At 43.4% G+C, this 19,368-nt stretch overlaps 1 protein-coding gene and 1 pseudogene across 2 annotated transcripts in view; both read right to left on the bottom strand.

Annotated features, from left to right (window-relative positions):
* Positions 1-230: 230 nt before the first annotated feature.
* Positions 231-1,212, bottom strand: LOC107127662 (adenylate kinase 4, mitochondrial pseudogene; annotated as a pseudogene).
* A 17,192-nt stretch (positions 1,213-18,404) lies between these two features.
* BRD10 (bromodomain containing 10) overlaps positions 18,405-19,368 on the bottom strand; it is a 132,654-nt gene continuing 131,690 nt past the window's right edge. Inside the window, exon 9 of one of the 2 annotated variants that reach the window (XM_074017520.1) lies at positions 18,405-18,544. In XM_074017520.1, the coding sequence (XP_073873621.1) occupies positions 18,507-18,544 (38 nt within the window). In that variant the 3' untranslated portion in view covers positions 18,405-18,506. The remainder of the gene's footprint in view (positions 18,545-19,368) is intronic. The other variant, XM_074017519.1, reaches the window with a different exon arrangement.

The raw sequence follows: 19,368 nt of genomic DNA, 5'->3' as shown, positions 1-19,368 counted from the left end.
CCAGAGAATCTGGGAGAAAGCCTGGGCTAGAGCCGTTAGCATTCTCAGGCCTACTGGTGCTGTGATTCAACAGGCTTTGAGGGGATGAGGAGAACCAGAGATCACCACCATCACTTGTAAAAAGCATACTATAGAAACAGCACAACTGTCAAAAATCAGCTAGAGCTTAGACTGTATGCTGTTTGAAATCTAGCCTGAGTTGCTTTCTTGTGGAGGGATTGAGACATGTGCAGAGATACTTTAAATATGTGCAGGTGGCCCTTCTTTTTAAAGGATATTTCATGAGCTCTTTCTACTCATTAGTTTTCCTAAGAGTTCACCGTTTAAGCTAGAAAGATGCTGCAAGCTATCTCAGCAAGCTTCTAATTTGGACATAGCACCAATACTATATACACAATTGAACAAGTGACCATATCTTCCTGATTCTTCTTTGGACTGAATAGGTGTGATCTTGTTAAGAAAAATGTGTAGGCATAGGGCCAGATTTTATCAGTCTCCATCCCAGAAAAATGGTGGAGCATGCCTGGGCTCTTGCATAATTAAATGACTGGCTTTGTCACAACCTTATACTGTCTTATCCTGGCAGCAACTGCTTCGAGTTTACCATTCTCCTGCTGGACTAACGGTTCCCCAGAGATGTCATCAATCTCACGTACACCAGGCGGATTGAAGCCCAGGTTATATACTCTACTGCAAGGAGGGTGAATCCAACATCGGCTGAGACAATCTTTAAGTGTTTCGAATGGAATCTTCAAACTGATCACTAAATCCACTTCATAGATTTTTGTCTTCAAATCAGGGCTTTGGTTTGTCCTAACATCCTCAGAAAACCATCTGGGAGCCAGTGCTAGGCATACCTGTTCTCCAACTCTGACACCATAAGGCATGTGATCACATGGTCTGGAACCAAAAGACCGTTCTCCGTGTATTGTTTTGCCATGTCACTAACTTCGGTGTTGGCCTTGGTGTTCTCCCACAAGAAATGGCCATTGGAGAGATGCTGGAGGCCAAACTTCTGGGCCAAGAGGGGCGGCCAGAGGATGACCATGTGCAGGAGTTCGGAAGTCATTGCCTTTGGGAGGAGTGGCGAGGCCAAAGGTGCAGCCAAGACGACCAGAGGGTGCACCGAGAACTTTGTTTCTTGGCCCCGACCTCTGCCACCCTCTGCTGGCTCTGGTACTGTGGTTACTCTCCTACTCAGGGAAGGAGAGACTTTTAAGACAATCCTTACCCTCAGCCCTGTGCAGGGACCAACTCAGCCCTGTGCCAGTATTTACATTCCATAAAGTCACTGCAAACGCTGAGTTAGCAAAGACTGAACCATTGCTCCTAAAGGAAATACAGGGTTAAGTCTGGCGAGTCTCTGATCACATTTTCGCCAATCAATACATAAACTTGCTTTATGTGTGTTTCTGATTTGGGGACACTTTATTTAATATATATTGTTGATTCATTAATTTTGAACTCACACCCAACAGCACTGTAACTCACACCTGAACAAAACTTATACAGGGTATTTTCTTTGCAAGGCACATTACAGCCTTCTTGGGCTTAAGGACACTTCAGTAACTTTATGACCAGTCTTGGGGGCCATTTTAAACAATGAAATCATCAATGAAAATCATGTGGAAAACATGACATTAAATGGACCATGACATTTTTTTTCTTTTTTTTTCATTTGGAGACAGGGTCTTACTCTGTCACCCAAGCTGGAGTGCAGTGGCACAATTATAGCTCACTGCAGCCTTGATTTCCCTGGGCTCAAGCCATCCTCCCATCTCAGACTCCCAAGTAGCCGGGACTACAGACCTGTGCAATCATGCCTGGCTAATTTTTGTTTTTTTTTGTAGAGATAGGGTTTTGCTATGTTGCCCAGGCTGGTCTCGAACTCCTAAGCTGAAGGGATCCTCCTGCCTTAGCCTCCCAAAGTGCTGGGATTGCAGGCATGAGCCACTGTGCATGGCCAAAATTTTTTTCAATATGAGAGCTGAAACAAGAAGGCAGAGTCTATGTCACCTTGTTTGCCTCGGCTGGGGATGTGCACAACCAGTGACTCAAAATTTTTACCACTCTGCGCGTGTCTGAATGACCATGAAAGTGCCATGAAAATTGATTTGGGGATTACAAATAGATTTTAGTGAGTAGACAAATTTGCAAATATAGAATCTGCAAATGATGAGGATCTACTATACCTAGACTTCACTCTTCTCCCTACTTATAATCTATTGGTACATCCCATTGACTGAACCCAAGCAGAGGTCAAAATAACCTGTCAATACCATCTTATAAAGGTCAACTTCCTGAGTACCAAACAGGGTAAGCAAGGGTAGACAATGGATCTGCAGGGGCTCTAGAAAATATTCAGCACATCATCCCACATTATCTGTAGCCTTGAATGGGATCCCTAGGGATCTGCCCATTTTATAAGACATGAATTCACTCATTCTTTTGTTCATCAAGCGTTTACTAAGAACCTAGCAATAAGCTATGTTCTGTGAGGTGTCTAGTAGAGGCTTGAAAATATTAGAAGATGTTGACCCCATTATCTAAGGGCTCACCATCCAGAAAGAAGAGCTGATAGTCAACTGACACATATTTGAGCACCTCCTATATTCCAGACTTTTTTAGGTGCTCAGGATATGGCAGGTCCCAAGACAAATCTTTGCCCTGGCATAACTTACAGACCAGAGCAGAAGAAAGGCAAGTGGTTGAAAGACCTCACTGAAGGAGGGTTAGTGCTCTCATAGGAGCATTCACTCATCAGGGGAACAAGTAGGGCAGTGAGGGTGGCCACAGAATAGTAGGCAAGAGCTTTCTGGAGGCAAGAAAGAGTATGGATTGAAGGGCTCTGAGTCAATGCCCGGAACCCAGATTGGGGAAGTAAAAATGATGAGAGATGAAGGCATGTCTTTGCAAAAATATGATTATATTACTAGTCCCAGTGCTGAGAAGTGCCAAAGAGAGGGACAGGTTAAAGCACTGCATGAGACAAAATATTCCAGAACTCCTGGCTCACTGTAATAACTTCCTCAAAGACAGGGGTTCCTATCATCCCTCCCCAGCCTCTGTGCTGCACACGGTGCCCTGCACACCTCCACTTGGTAGCATGCATTCTTCTAGCCCATAGCTGCCCTTAATTGCCCAGGGAGGCCCACCTCCTCCTCAGGAGCACAAAAGTCAGAGTGGTAAAGAGAAGTTCTCCAAAGAGAGACTCAAAAGCTTAAAGAAGGTAAAATTGTGGGGCAAGTGGGATCCTGGGGTACTGCTCAAATCACATCATGCATGGCTCTCTTTTCCCTCATGGTGGTTCTGAGGTCAGGGAAATGTTCAACAACAATGCACACACCCTCCCAGTTCAACATCAAGTAGTCATGCTCCATAGAAGTTGGAAGAATGGATGGATGATGGATGGATGGGAACATAGCAAAACCTAATTCTCTATACTGTGTGGGACCAGGCAGGCTTCAAGCAGAGGTTCCTTTCCCTCACTGAGGCTGGGAGTTCACCAAGTCCCTATATGCCTGGCTCTGCACTAGTCCCTCTCACAGACATGAACTCATTTCATACTTCCAATTACCTTGAGAGGTGACTATTGTACACTCCATGTAATGCATGGTGGCTTAGTACCCTATTCCAAACATCATAGTTAGCAAGAGGTGAATTTAGACTTGACTCTAATGCCTCTGACTCCAAGTCACGTCCTCTCTCTGTGTTCCTTTTCCATTTGCTTCCTCTTTTCTTTTCCTTTTTCTAATTATTTAGCAGGAAGTCCTTTTGAAATGGGATCTTCTCTGTTCTAAACAGTACTTAATGGAATACTCTCCTTTCAAAGACACTTTAATTTCTGTGAATTATGGGAGCTCTTGCTACTCTCTCGGGAGTGTCTTGTTCTTTTAACCTTTCGAAGCACTTCCCTACCCCTCATAACATTTAAACCTCCCAAGAACCATAGAGGATAATTAGGTGAAGTTATGATCCGTAGTTTCAGATGAGTAAACACAGGCTCTGAGGAATTTAATAACTAATCTGAAAGTCATGCTGTCTTACCTTGAGACAAAACAAGAAAGACTCTCCAGACTTCCAGTCTCTTCCTCCTGGCCTAGAAATGGCAAGTGGGCAACATCTTTTGCTGAGAGAAGTTCCGAGGCGAAGTTCAGGGAATGAGAAAGACCCGTGATCCGTTGACAATGCCTGTCATGGGTGAGAAAAAGGAAAATGGAGGCACATGTGCTTGGTATTTGCTATCCCAACTTACCCATAACTATTTCAAAGCCTTAAGTTGTTTCTCACCTTAATGAGGAATTATGTTAATTCTCTTACAAGTAAGGCCTGGCACATAGTTGATGGTTACTACAGAGACGTACTATAATTTACTGAGTGACTGCTATTTATCAGGCACTGTGCCAGGTTACATAGCTACATTCAAATTTATCTTACTAAGTATTCAGATTTACAAAATTTAAACACAGCCCTAGATATACTTTGAAAAAACCACACCCCTGTATTACACAGGTCTTAGTACCAGAATTTTTAATATCTTAATAAAGAATTCTTACATGCTAAATAAGCCCAACTTAAGTTTATTAAGGAAAGTATTGGTCAGGGCACAGTGGCTTATGTCTATAACCTTAGCACTTCGAGAGGCTAAGACTGGAAGATTTCTTGAGCCCAGTTTGAGATCAGCCTGGGCAATATAGCGAGACTTGTCTCTACAAAAAAAAATATTTTTTAATTAGCCAGGTGTGGTAGTGCATGCCTGTAGTCCCAGCTACTTGGGAGGCTGAGTCAGGAGGATTGCTTGAGCCCAGGAAGCAGAGGTTGCAATAAGCTGTAATTATTGTGTCACTGTCTGTAGCCAGAGTCTGTCTCCAGAAAAAAAAAAAAAAAAAAAAAGGAAGGAAGGAAGCATTTATATTTATATCTGGGATAAAAGCACTGTCAGTGTTTTAGGGATGAAGTTTAGTGCCAGCAGGCACAGTGAGGGCAGGAGCTCTGTTCCATTCATCTTCATGTCTCCAGTGTCTGGCCAGATGTACATTAATATAAAAATGGATGGATAAGTGAATAAATCAATGAAGCTCAGAGCCATTTGCTGATAATGCAACCAGTGACATACTATATGTCCTCTCTCTAGTGGTCATGAAAGTTGCAAGGACAATTTTATCAACTTTGGTCCACAATTTTTTTGTAGAGATGGGGGTCTCACTCTGTCGCCCAGGCTGGTCTCGAACTCCTGGCCTCAAGCAATCCTCCTGCCTCAATATCCCAAAGTGCTGGGATTACAGGCATAAGCAACCGTATCTGGCCTCATTAAAAAAAAATTGTAGAGACAGGGTCTCCCTATGTTGCCCAGGCTGGTCTCAAACTCCTCGTCTCAAGTGATCTTCCTGCCTCAGGCTCCTAATAATCATGATAATGGATTATTATGGTGGTGGGTTCCCTATAAAAGGGTCAGTTCACTGCCCCACCTCCACCCTCTCTCACTCTCTCTTCTTCTGTTATGTGATGATGTAGCAAGAAGGCCCTCACAAGATACCAGCACCTTGATATTGGAGTTCCAGCCTCCAGTACTATGAGCCCATAAATTTCTGTTCATTGTAATTTCCCAGTCTGTGGTATTCTGTTATAGCCACACAAAATGGACTGAGACAGGGACCTAGTAAGAAGCTATGCTCTCTGTCAAAATGTTTCTGCATTTCTGAGAGGCAGTGAACCCACAATGGCTTAGCATGCGTGTGTGTGTGTGTAAAAGCTAAGAAGAAGTAAAGTACTGGAGAGGGAAAAAAAGTCAGTTAATAACTCAAAGTATTATTCCAGGATGTCATCATTGGCATTAGGGCTGTGCTGAATTTGAGTTTAAAAAAAGTAATATTTAGTGAAATATATTCTACACTCTTTCTATTCAAGGTACAGGGTTGAGTTTTCAAAATCATACTTGCTGAGTTTTTTTTTGTTTTGTTTTTTACTATTTTATTGAGGTATTCAGTACCACCTTTAACAAGGAGAAAGCAGGAGCCATGTGTGTCAATATTAATTAAAGACCTATTTGTCTTCTTTTAGAGATGGCACTAACAGCAGATTCCTTTCTCATTAAGAAGTGGACAGTTAACTGGAGACGCAGATCCACAAGACAGGGCCTTTGGAGACCTGGCAAGAGAAGGAGATGGAAAGTACTAAGCCAGTGAGGGACCCTAGAGCTACACTCTCTTCTCAGTGCAGGCAGAGCTCTAGTGTTGACCCCAGAGAAGAGAGGAAGGGTTTTTTTTTGGTCTGCCCAGAAAAAGAATAGTCCAAGGTTAAAGGATCTCAGCAAGTGCAACAACAACACCAGGGGAGCGGGACTGCTCATTCTGTTTCTCCAGACCACCTGGGGAGATGGCTCCAGGCCCCTCTCTTTTCATGGGACCAGTTGAATGTAGTCCTTCCTGTTACCAAAAGTGGTCAGATAATCAGGGGCTGTCCCTCTAGACACAATCCAGCCACTAGTCCTTTAAAAGTTAGAGATTTTTAAAAATCACATTTTGTTTTTTTTTTTTAAAGTATATATGTATGTATGTATTTATTTATTTGTTGAGACAGGGTCTCCTTCTGTCACCCCAGCTGAAGTACAGTGGCACAATCACGGCTCACTGTAGCCTCTACCTCCTGGGCCCAAGTGATCCTCCCACCTCAGCCTCCCAAGTAGCTGGGACCACAGGTGTGTGCCACCATGCTTGGTTAATTTTTAAATTATTTTTGTAGAGATGGGATCCTCCTATGTTGTCCAGGCTGATCTTGAACTCCTGGCCTCAGGTGATCCTCCTGTCTTAGCCTCTCAAAGTCCTGGGATTACAGACATGAGCCACCATGCCTGGCCTACTTATTTATTTATTTTAGAGATAGGGTCTCACTCTGTCATCCACACTGGAGTGCAGTGGTGCAATCTAGCTTATTGCAGCCTCAAACTCCTGGATTCAAGAGATCCTCTCACCTTAGCCTCCCAAATGGCTAGGACTACAAGTGTGTGCCACCATGCCCAGATAATTTTTTAATTTTTTGTACTTTTTATTTTTTGTAGAGATGGAGTCTCTGTGTTGCCATGGCTGGTCTTAAAGTCCTGGCCTCAGGCTATTCTTTTGCCTAAGCCTCTTAACATGCTGGGATTACAGGCATGAGCCACTGTGTCAGGCTAAAAATCACATTTCTTCATTTTATACATAACATTCAGTGCCTAAAACAAAACTCTTCTATTATCATCAAGGGTCATCCTTGATTATCCGGCTTAATCCTTAAGGCCCACAACTGATCACCAAGGTGGGTTCTCATTCCAAAGGAGTGTCTACTTGTTGGGGCCATGGGTTGGTTCTCAGGTCCTATAAATGGACTTGTCCCAGGGGCCCCAAGACTGTGTGACAATCCAGTAAAATACAATAAGAAAGCCAGAATCGGCTGGGCGCAGTGGCTCATAAATATTTACCTCATAAATATTTATTATATGGTGTCAATAAATATTTACCTATATTATTTTTAGTGACTGAATAATAGTTCAGTAGAATAGATCTACTATACTTTATTTGAAATATCTTATTAGGTATTTAGATCATTTCCAATTTTTTACTTCTATAAACATCACCATAGTGGACATCCTTGGAAAATACATTTCTGTTGTCTATGCCCATTTTAAATAAGCTTTTGATAGATATTGCCAAACTGCCCTCCAGAATTGTACATTTTCACTAGTCGTGAAGCAGCATGTCAATTTGACTATTGGAAATTGGTAGCTGAATGTGGTTTTAATTTACATTTCATTGATCAATGAAGTTGAACATTTTCCTCATAGACTTGTTGCTTGAGGCCATTTTCAAAAAGAAATAGGATCGCTGGGTGAGCAGTGTTCTGTTCCTCTAGTCTCCCTATCAGTGCAAGCCACTGTTTACTCAGTAAGGGAAAGGGCCAACCTAGAGAAACATCATAAAGCAGGCAAGACTCCTCACTAAGAACCCATCCTCCCAGATGAGATTCCAGTATCCCCCCTCACCCCGCAAAACCCACCGTCAAGGAAGAACTGAAAGCTCATTTATACTAGACTAGAAGTAATTAATAGCACTTTTGCTGAGCTATCCTTCCCAGGGTGTGGGGAGGGCGGGCGGGTATTTAACCCTTCTAAAAGCCTCAAGTGAAGGGAACAAAGCTGTCAAAATTACAGGCTTTCCTCAGGGGGTGGTAGAGATGTTTGGGGCAGGTGGAAGAAGCCAGTTTTTCCAGATCCGTAAGAATTCTAGCACTCTCCTTACCAGGATGTAGGCAGGCCTCCAAGAAGAAGAGGTTGATCACTGGACAGAAGGCTTGTGTTTCAGCATTAACCCCTGTACTCCCTGAGGCTCCATTCTGAACTTTAGTTAGGAGGTGCCTTGCAGAGTTCTTTACAACTATTGGTGCCTAATGTGTGTGGATGGTGAGTTCCAGTGTGGTGGCATGATATTAAAATATATGAACTAACACCTTTTCTGCAAGATATCAGGCTGCTTCAGATATAACATGAGATCCTAACTTGTGACTCAATATTTCTTTGGCGAGTTGTTTCATGGAAAAAAAATTACTGAAGGAAAAAAGCCTGTATTTATGAAGATGTTTGTTGCAACACAAATGGGGTAGTAAATTATGGTACAATTGCTAGATAAAAAATTACACAATCATTAAAAATAATCATCAGGACATAGGAAAATGTTCCTTTATATAAAAGTAAATGAAAAAATTACATCTATACATATGTATAAAAAATTATGCCCAATCATACTTTAAAATTTACATGTAGGCCAGGCGCAGTGGCTAACGCCTGTAATCCCAGCACTTTGGGAGGCTGAGGTGGGTGGATCACGAGGTCAGGAGATCAAGACCATCCTGGTTAACATGGTGAAACCCCATCTCTACTAAAAATACAAAAAAATTAGCTGGGTGTGGTGGTGGGCACCTGTAGTCCCAGCTACTTGGGAGGCTGAGGCAGGGGAATGGTGCGAGCCCAGGAGGCAGAGCTTGCAGTGAGCCGAGATCACGCCACTGTGCTCCCACCTGGGCGACAGAGCAAGACTCCGTCTCAAAAAAAATAAATAAATAAATAAAAAATAAATTTATATGCAGGCCGGTGCAGTGGCTCACGCCTGTAATCCCAACATTTTGGGAGGCCAAGGCAAGCGGATCACCTGAGGTCAGGAGTTTGAGACCAGCCTGACCAACATGGTAAAACCTGGTCTCTACTAAAATACAAAAATTAGCTGGGCGTGGTGGCACACGCCTGTAATACTAGCTACTCGGGAGGCTGAGGCATGAGAATCGCTTGAACCTGGGAGGAGGAGGTTGCAGTGAGCCGAGATCGTGCCACTGCACTCCAGCCGGGGCGACAGAGTGAGGTTCCATCTCAAAAAAAAAAAAAAAAAAAAAAAGATAATATAAATAAATAAACAAATACATAAAATAAAAATATATAAAATGAGTTCGGAAGAAAATACAGCTAAAAGCAGGATTTATATCTGGCTTCTGACATTAACAGTAATTTAAATTTTCTTCCTCATTCTTTTTGCATTTTCCAAGTTTTTGGCAGTAAGTATGTGTTACTTTTAAAAACAATTTTTAATCAAATAATTGTGAACGCTTATTATGTGATTGTTGTACGGTAGAATATAAATGAATAAAAGCAGATTTTAAACACGTAGGTGTGCTATTACACATATTACACTTCTGTTTTGGGGGGTAAATTGCAGATGAGCCTCTCTCTTACACCAGTTTCCATTGGTGTTGGGATTATATTGTTTATAGAACTATTACTAGTTACCTCTGTGATTTCTAGATCGAACAGGATATATTGTTTGGATAATATTTCTTCTGTTTTGGGGATCAGAACCAATATTACCAAACAATATATCCAAACAATAGGATCCAACAATAGTGGGGAGAGGATAAGTAGGCAGAGGATTGTTGGATCCTATTGTTTGGATTTATACAAACAGAGCTGCTCCTCCACGCAGCCTGGGGGCTGTGTGAGAATGCTATTAATATGCAGATTATGACAAACAGCCCAGAATTGGTAGCTCACTTGATGCTTTTGAAATCACTTGTACACAGATTATCTCACCTCTCTCTCAACCATTCCAAATGACTGATCTAGGTCAAGGACAGATGAACTTGTAATTTCACAGAACTGGAGGCATGGGAAACTAAGGAAACCTGTAATCAAATTTGAACAGAAGGTCTTCAAACCCAAAGTACTTGATTTGAATTAATAGTGTTATAAAAGTTTTTTCAAAAATCTGAGTGGGGACGAGAGGGTCAGGTGATGACCCAGCTGTGGGAAGAGAGGGTGGGGATGGGCCGAGAGCAAGGTACGTGTATATTAGTGCTGTGCTTCCTGTTCCTTTTCTAGTCGTGAGCCCTCAGGCAAGTTACGCGAGCTCCCTGAGCCTCATTGGCCTCATCTGTAAAATGGGACTGGTAATAAGAATGGGTTGTTTGAGGCCAGGTGCAGCGGCTCATGCCTATAATCCCAGCACTTTGGGAGGCTGAGGCAGGAGGATTGCTTGAACCCAGGAGTTTGAGCAACATAGTGAGATCCCATCCCTCACCATGAAAATCTAAAATTTAAAAATTACAAGAAAATTTAAAAATTACCTGAGCATGGTGGTGCACACCTATAGTCCCAGCTACTTGGCAGGCTGATGCAGGAGGACCACTTGAGCCCAGGAGGTCAAGGCTGCAGTGGGCCATGATTACACACCACTGCACTCCAGCCTGGGCAACAGAGCAAGACCCTGTCTTGGAAAAATGGGGGTAGGGGGGTGTTGCTTGAAAACCAAATGAGTTAATTTGTATGTATAACATGTGCAGAGCATGCTTATTAAGTGATAAGTATTGTATTTCTTATTTTCTGAAAAACCAGGAAAACAGTACTTTCTTACTTCTTTGTCAGTAGATGGGGCCAAGAGGGTGGGGAAGCCCACAGCCATTGTCTTGTCCTAGTAGGTCTAGGAGGCAGTGGGAGGGCCTCTGCCATCCTTGCATGCTTGAGAAGAAGGAGAATTATACAGCAGTGACCCCAAAGGTCAACCTTGAGCAGCTGGAGGATAAGGGAGGCGGGCATCACTCACTTTGCAGTTTTGCCAGTGTGTCACTGTGGCTGACTGACCACCTCTGGCCAAGTTTGAAATAAAGACGGGTGAGCTGAAATTCACATCACTGAGAGGCAGTGGAGCAGAGTGGTTCATGGTCTAGATTTAAAATTCAGTTCGGCTGGATTAGAATCCCTGTCTCTCCACATCCCGGCTGTGTGCATCTGGCCATGTTACTGAGTCCCCCTTTGCCTCAGTTTCCTCATCTGATGAAAAAGGAATGATGATGATGATGATGATAACAGCACCTACCTCTCAGCGTTGTTTTGAAGATTAAATGAGTCCATCTGTATAAAGTGTTTAGAACTGCATCTGGCATGTGGCAGGGGTTTGCTCTTATTATTAGGCACACTCTGTGGAATGAATAGGAGAGACAATTTAGGTCAGAAAAGATGTCTGAGATTTTGTTTCCCTGGATCACAGTTTACACTGGTAGACAGGTGGCAGAGAGCTTCAGAAAGGCTTGTTCAAGTTCAGATAGTCAGACGGCAGGAGGGAGGCCGAGAACCTTGGCTCCTCAACCCTTAGTCTCTATGCTCCCTGTGTAGCCACACTTGTGAATCCAGGCAAAGGTGTGTCATGAATATGAGACATCATCAGCTCTCTCATTGCTATGTCACCTCTGTGGGACCCCAGGAATCTACAGGCTCCCCACCTTAGCTGGAATAAAAGCTGGAATAAAGCAGATAACAGGGTCAGCAGAGTCATTTGGGACTGCAGACAAGTTCATGGGAAAGGAAAGTTACTTGTTTGGTACCAAAAGCCACCCGCCAGCTAAAGAAACAACCCTGCCCTGGGGGTTGGAATGGCAGCTCCCACTGAGCCAACTGGCCCAGCATTCCGGGGATTCAGACAACCAAGAGCATGTACTCTGGAGGGAATATCATGGCAGAAAACAGGTCCTCACGGTTACTACTGGTCACGTGACCCTCCGGTAAAGGCAGAGAAGGAAATCTGAATTTTCCGTAGGAAACAGCAGAGAAGGAAACAGCAGAGAAGGAAATCTGAATTTTCCGTAGGAAGATGTGTTCTAATAAGGTTCTGATCTTTTCAATATCATTCATTACTTAATATAAAATATTATGCCAAAACATAATACCAAATAAATACCAAAGTAAACCATGCAAATCATAAACAATTAGAAAATACAGAAAACATAATGAAGAAAGTAGAATTATCATTTTTTGTGTGGTTCTTTTTGGCTGTTTATGTATATATAACTTGATATAATTTAGGTTATAAAGTACATTAAATTGTATATTCTGAATTTGGTATATTATTTCTTTTATTTATTATTTATTTATTCTTGAGACAGGGTCTCACTCTGACACCAAGGCTGGAGTGCAGCGGTACGATCATGGCTCACTGCCTTGACCTCCTGGGCTTGAGCAATCCTCCCACCTCAGCCTCCTGAGTCACAGAGATAACAGGTGTGTGCCATCATGCTCGGCTAATTTTTGAAATTTTTTGTAGAGCTAGGATCTCATTATCTTGCCCAGGCTGATCTTGAACTCCTGGGGGCAAGCACTCCACCTGCCTTGGCCTCCCAAAGTGCTGGAATTACAAGGGTGAGCCACTGTTCCTGGCCTGCTTTTGGTATATCATATCATAAGCATTTTTCATGTCATTAAATATTCCTTAAAAATATCATTTTTAATAGCTGCAAAGCATTCTGTTGGATGGATGGACCATAATTCTTTGAACTATTGTTAGGTTATTTTCCATTGTTTTTACAGCTACAGGAATGCAGCCCTAGATCACTGAACTTTAATATGTGTGCACACCTCTGATTATGTCCTGAGGTTAAAATCCTGACATAGACTGGCTACTGAGGTTTTGCTTCTGCCCTTAGGAAGGACTCAAAACTCCCCTTTCAGGGCCCCTTGGGAATGAGGAGGAGAAGGGGTGAAGATAGTGGTTCAGATGCAAAATCATTCTCAGGACATGGTGGTAAAAGGTGAGGGTGTCAGTGATAGTAGGTTGGAAATGCTAGTGTCCACATGGGGGCCTCTCTCTCTAGCTTCCCACTTTTGGGGATCTGTTTAGTCTCCTGACTTGCCATCTTAGAAACCTGTCTCAAATGACTTTAGCAAAAGGGAGAGTCAATTGCAAGAATCCTGAAATATCTTCTGTAATCAAAAGAAGGGCATTTGACCAAACCATGGGAAGGGCAGGGATACAGCTGGCCCTGGACCAACCAAATAACCCCCTAGGAGGGCAGGTTCTCAAAGAATATGAAACTTCCACTTTGACCTAAAGGAGTTGGGGCAGGACAGTGCTCTCAGAAAAAGGAGATACTAGTTTCTAGAGAAAGGGAAGGCTCATGGCCTTTTGGGTGTTGTTTTCTAAGAAGCTGAGGTGGCAACATGGACCTGGGGCTGCTGCCTCCCACTAGGGGCACTACCTGCCCATGCGGTGGAAAAGTCTAGGTGTGGGAGCCTTTGTTTTGGTTTTGCTCGAGGCCTTAGGGAGGAACATTCTTTTCTTTTAGGTTGTCTCACTGTTTCTTCCTGCTTTCAGGTTGGTGAGTCCTCTAGGACAAAGAGATTCAAGTATGGATCTTGGGGACAAGAGTGAAGGCAGCCAGTAGAGGGTCTAAGTCTTCACTCAAAGGTATACAGTTAGCACTGTGGGCTTCCACAAGGTGCAGTCCAGCTCAACAACCTGAAGCTTTCACACAGAGATGTGGGGCCAAAATGAGTCAATAACAAATGCTGTGCTTTTGCCTAGAGTGTCCCTAGTGCATATCTTCCTCCTGTACCTGTGGTAGAAGAAGGCTGGGAGTCCTAGCCAAATATCTGTCCAGCTCTTCATCACTATCCAGAAGGGAAGAACATGTTTAGGGCTTTTGAGACACATTGCCAAATTGCTCTGTTAAAAATGGAATATTTTGGTATCAAGCGAGAAGTCCAAACCAGGGGGCTCCTGCCAGTCCTGGGCACGTCATCCTCTCAATCAGCTCTAAGTAGCATGCCAGCATTCTGCACAGGATAGAGTTCTCCTTAGAATTGGTTGATCAGACATGACAGTCACAATCATACCAAAGTTATTTGACAAAATATCATATTGCTTTCTTCAATATAATGTTCTTATATCATTTTAAAAAACAGTTCCTGCTTTTTTTTTTAAGTAAAAAAAGTTGCTAGGGGAATGGAGTACTTTCAAATGGTGTCGAATTCAGAAGAGCTTCATTGGGACACTGTTTTGCTGTGCTTTTTGTTGCCACTGAAGTTTCCTTCTCGAGCACAGGCATTAGCATTCTGGTTGTAGGCTTTCTGCTTTCTCAGGGGTTGGTATTTTTTTGAAGACTGGCCAAACATAGATGAACACCTCATTGCAAGGACTGCCTACCATGACCTCTCTAAGCAGCAACGTGCTGTGATTTGCAGTGAGCCAGGAGGGCATGTGACAAGCTCACACCAGTAGCCACAGACTGGTATTAGCTGAAACATCAAACCCTGTGTGGTTGTTGTATAGTTGCATGATTGAATCAAAGAATGTTAGAGCTGGAAGGACCCTTGGAGACCATAGACTTCAACCCTTTCCACCAGATCTACCCACCTTACAAATAAAGGAACTGAGACCCAGGGAGAGGAAAAGGCTTGTCCATGGTTACACAAGCAGAATAATCAGAATCAAGAATAAGGTGAGGCCAGGCATGGTGGCTCATGCCTGTAATCCCAGCACTTTGGGAGGCTGAGGCAAGTGGATCATCTGAGTTCAGGAGTTGGAGATCAGCCGGTCAACATGGTGAAACCCCATCTCTACTAAAAATACAAAAATCAGCTGGGCATGTTGGTGGGTACCTGGAATCCCAGCTACCCGGGAGGCTGAGGCAGAAGAATCTCTTGAACCCAGGAGGCAGAGGTTGCAGTGAGCCGAGATTGTGCCACTGCACTCCAACCTGGGTGACAAGAGCGAGACTCCGTCTCAAAAAAAAAGAATTAGGTGAAATTTTTACAGTGTTAAAAAACAAGAACCATCAGCCTAGGATCCTGTACCGAGTGAAATTATCCTTCCAAAGAGGAGAGGCTTTCAGTTTTCAGTCTGGCAGGTAAGGGGCATGGAAGTCATCGCTTCATCCTGGCAACAAGTAAAAAGCTAAACAAACTGAAAAGCTAACTCGTTCTAGATCTGTCAAGGAAGTGAGGTCACAGGACAAACTACTGCCCCCCAAATTAGAGACAGCCAGGCAGATAATGAGAATCCAAACTTACTGGAGCAGAAACCCACAAGCAGAAACCTCTGAGAGCCAGTGTCGCTGCAGGAAAAAACTGCTCTATGATTAACGAACGAATGGCTGGAGGCTTGGTAATGACAAGTCTGACAGTTAAGAGCCCCAGGGACCCAGTTACAGGTAAGACACTTTTATGAGTTTACCTTCTGGAGCTCTACCAGGTTCTCAGAGTGACGACTGAAGGAAAATCCCTTTATGTTCCTGGAGGAGGAAGGGAAAAGGAACCATTTTGAAATATACCAGAGCATTCTGGTCCCACTTAACAAGGCCTACCCCAAGAGAAACTATTATATCAGGATCTGCCCTATTGGGGTTTAATTAGAGCTGACCCAGGGAAGGGAAATATCCAACTCCAGCCTCTTTTCCCATTCTGTCTCATGTCAAGGGGTGCAGGGGAAATGAGGAACCCTTATAAAGTTCTCAGCCCTGATGCACAGGCTCCCTAAAAGACTGTGACCCAATCATAGGACTATAGAATGCTACCCCCACACCTCACATCACACCACTAAAGGTCTGTCTACCTAGTGCATCATGCCTGCCTTTCAATAAAAAATTATAAGGCATAAATTACAAGGCAAATTACAAGGCAAAAAGTTACAAGGCAAAAAACACTGTTCAAAGGGACAGGGCAAGCATCAAAACTAGACTCAGATATGGCAAAAATGTTGAAATTATAAGACAACATTATTCCACCAGGAATATTATCAGGCCAGGAATGTAGAACATTGTGAGGTCAGGAATTTAAAACAACTATGACGAATATGCTAAGAGTTCAAATGGAATAAGTAAACAACATGCAAGAGCAGATGAGTGCTATAAGAAGATAGATGGAAAATCTAAGACAGAATAAAAAAATCAATGCTAGAGCTCAAAAACACTGCAACAGAAATTAAGAATGCCTTTGATAGGCTGGGCATGGCTGAAGAAAGAATCTCTGAGCTTGAGGATTATGTCCATAGAAGCGCCTAAAACTGAAAAGCAAAGAGAAAAAGGAAGGAAGAAACAAAACAAAAACAAAAACCCAGGACAGAATCGTGGGACAACTACAAAACATATAATATACATTTAATGGGAATACCAGAAGAAAAGGAAAGGAAGAAAGGAATAGAAGAAATATTTAAAACAATAATAACCGAGGTCAGGCATGGTGGCTCACACCTGTAATCTCAGTGCTTTAGGAGGCTGAGGTGGGTAGATCACTTCAGGTCAGGAGTTCAAGACCAGCCTGGCCAGCATGGCGTTTCCTCATTCAGTCTATTCCTGTGAGATCCTACCCTTTTGGTCTAATCACATTTCTACATGGTGGCCAATCATGCCTTTCCAAGCTCTACTAAACATACAAAAACAATTAGCTGGGCATGGTGACACACGCCTGCAATCCCCACCACTTGGGTGGCTGAGGCACAAGAGAGAATTGCTTGAACTTGGGAGGCAGAGGTTGCAATGAGCCGAGATCACGCCATTGCATTCCAGCCTGGGCAACAGAGAAAAACCCTGTCTAGAAAAACAAAACAAAAACAAAAACAAACAAACAAAAGATAATAACTGATAATTTCCCTCAAATTAATATCAGACACCAAACCACAGATCCAGGAAGCTCAGAGAACATCAAGCAAGATAAATGCCAAGAAACTCCCGCATTTAGCATAAAATATTCAAACTGTAGAAAATAAAAGATAAAGAAAAAATCTTGAAAGAAGCCATAGGAGAAAACAACTTAGTACATGGAGGAGCAAAGATAAGAATTACATCTGACTTCTCTTTAGACACCACACAATTGACCAGGTGTGGTGGCTCATGCCTGTATTCCCAGTACTTTGGGAGGCCGAGATGGGAGGATCACTTGAGCCAAGGAGTTTGAGACCAGCCTAGCCAACATAGTGAGATCCCATCTCTACAAAAAATTTAAAAATTAGCTGGGCTTGGTGGTGCATACCTGTAGACCCAGCTACTCTGGAAGCTGAGGTAGGAGGATTGCTTAAGCCCAAGACTTCAAGGATGCAGTGAGCTATGATGGTGCCACTGCACTCCAACTTGGGGACGGAGTAAGACCTTGTCTCTAAAAAAGTTAGGAGACAAAAAGAAAAGAAACCATGCAATTAAGAATAGAATGGCTTGAAACGGTGTTGAGTTGAGGGGAGGAAAAAAAAGACCCAACACCAACCTAGAAGTTTATAACCTGTGAAATTATCCTTCGAAAGTAAAAAAGACTTTTTCAGACAAACAAAAATTCAGGGAATATGTCACCAGCAGACCTACCTTGCAAGAAATGTTAAAAGAAGTTCTTCTGAGAGAGGAAATGACATGGGTAAGTGTGATCATATGATAGATACATATTGGTCTTCGTCCACAGTTCCTGGTGCGTAACTCCCATAGCCCTTGTTACAGTCTTTTGTTATAATATTGGGACACTACAGGTCTCTGAAGCAGGCCTCAGGAAACAGAATCTCTCTCTCTGACCTTTTCCTGCCCTCCCTTCATCTGCCAGAGAGGGTCCTGTCACCTACCCTGGAGGAAGGAATGCTACACAGATAGACCAAAAAGAATCTGGACAGGCCTTGCTGAGTTTCCCCACTCAGTCTATTCCTATGAGATCCTACCCTTTTGGTCCAATCACATTTCTACATGGTGGTCAATCATGCCTTTCCAGTGACGTCTCCCTAAAAGGCCCAAGATAAGTTGTGTGCTTGGCATGCACCCATAATCCCAACTACTTGGGAGCTTGGGTGACTGAGGCAGTTGTTCAAGGCGAGCCTGGGTAACATAGCAAGACCCCCTCTCTAAAAAAAGCAAAACGCAAAACCAAAACAAAATGCCCAGGAGGACAAAATTTGGGGAGCTTCCTGGTAGCTGAAGACCTGGAGATTCCTGGAGGGCAGTGGGTCCAGGGAGGGCATGGAGGGTCCATGCTCCTTTTTCCATACTTCACCCTATACGTCTCTTCATCTGTAATATCCTTTATAATCAGCTGGTGTCTGGCAGTGGTAGGGGCCAGCCTTGGGGACAGAGCCCTCAACCTGTGGGATCTGATGCTATCTCCAGGTAGATAGTGTTGGAGTTGAATTGGAGGCCACTCATTGGGTGTCCACTGCAGACTTGATTGCTTGCTTGGTGGTGGAGAGAAACACTTCTCACATCTGGTCACAGAAGTCTTCTGTGTTGATGACTTCTGTTTTGAGTGAGAGAACAGAAAAAGCATGTTGAGGGTTACACTCTCTCTCTCTCTCTCTCTCTCTCTCACAGTAAGGTATGCAGATCCACATGAAGAAAAGAAGAGCATTAAATGAAAAATTTCCCATCTCTGCAGTAAAACATCCAAACAAAACAAATACATTCCCAAAACATCTGCTTCTGGACTGAGTGTATGTAGTTGGAAGAGGGAAAGGAAAGATGACCCAGAGTCTTTGGGGGAAAGACGTTGCCCTGAAGGAAAAGGGAAGGAAGGAGCCCCCAAGGCTAAAGGAAGGGGCTCAGTGACCTGGTCGAGCCTGGACTGGCAGGGGTTACTTCTGCTTGAGAGTGGGGCCTGGAACACTGCTACCCCAGGTGGGGAGAGGAGTTAGAGGAGGGCAAAACGTGCATGGGGAGGTCTGTGACGAGAAAAAGCCCATGAAATGGCATCTCATCTAGCCACAAGCCAAGTATGGATCTCAGGGAAGGGCTGGGTATGTGGCTCATGCCTGTGATTCCAACACTTTGAGAGACCAAGACAAGAGGGTTGCTTGAGCCAAAGGAGTTTGACACCAGCCTGGACAACATAGCGAGACCCCCTCTCTGCAAAATTTTAAAAAACAATAGGCCCAGCGTGGTGGTGCATACCTGTAGTCACAGAGACTCAGCAGGCTGAGGCCAGAGGGATTGCTTGAGCCCACAAGTTTGAGGTTGCAGTGAGCTATAATCACACCACTGCACTCCAGCCTGGGTGACAGAGTGAAACCTTTTTTCTGGGTGACAGAGTGAGACCTTATCTCTAAAAATTTTTAAATTAAAAAA

This window comes from Macaca fascicularis, chromosome 15 (genome assembly GCF_037993035.2).
Source record: "Macaca fascicularis isolate 582-1 chromosome 15, T2T-MFA8v1.1".
Lineage (NCBI taxonomy): Eukaryota > Metazoa > Chordata > Mammalia > Primates > Cercopithecidae > Macaca > Macaca fascicularis.
The sequence above is the reverse complement of the archived record's forward strand: the minus strand, read 5'-3'. Positions and strand labels throughout refer to the sequence as shown.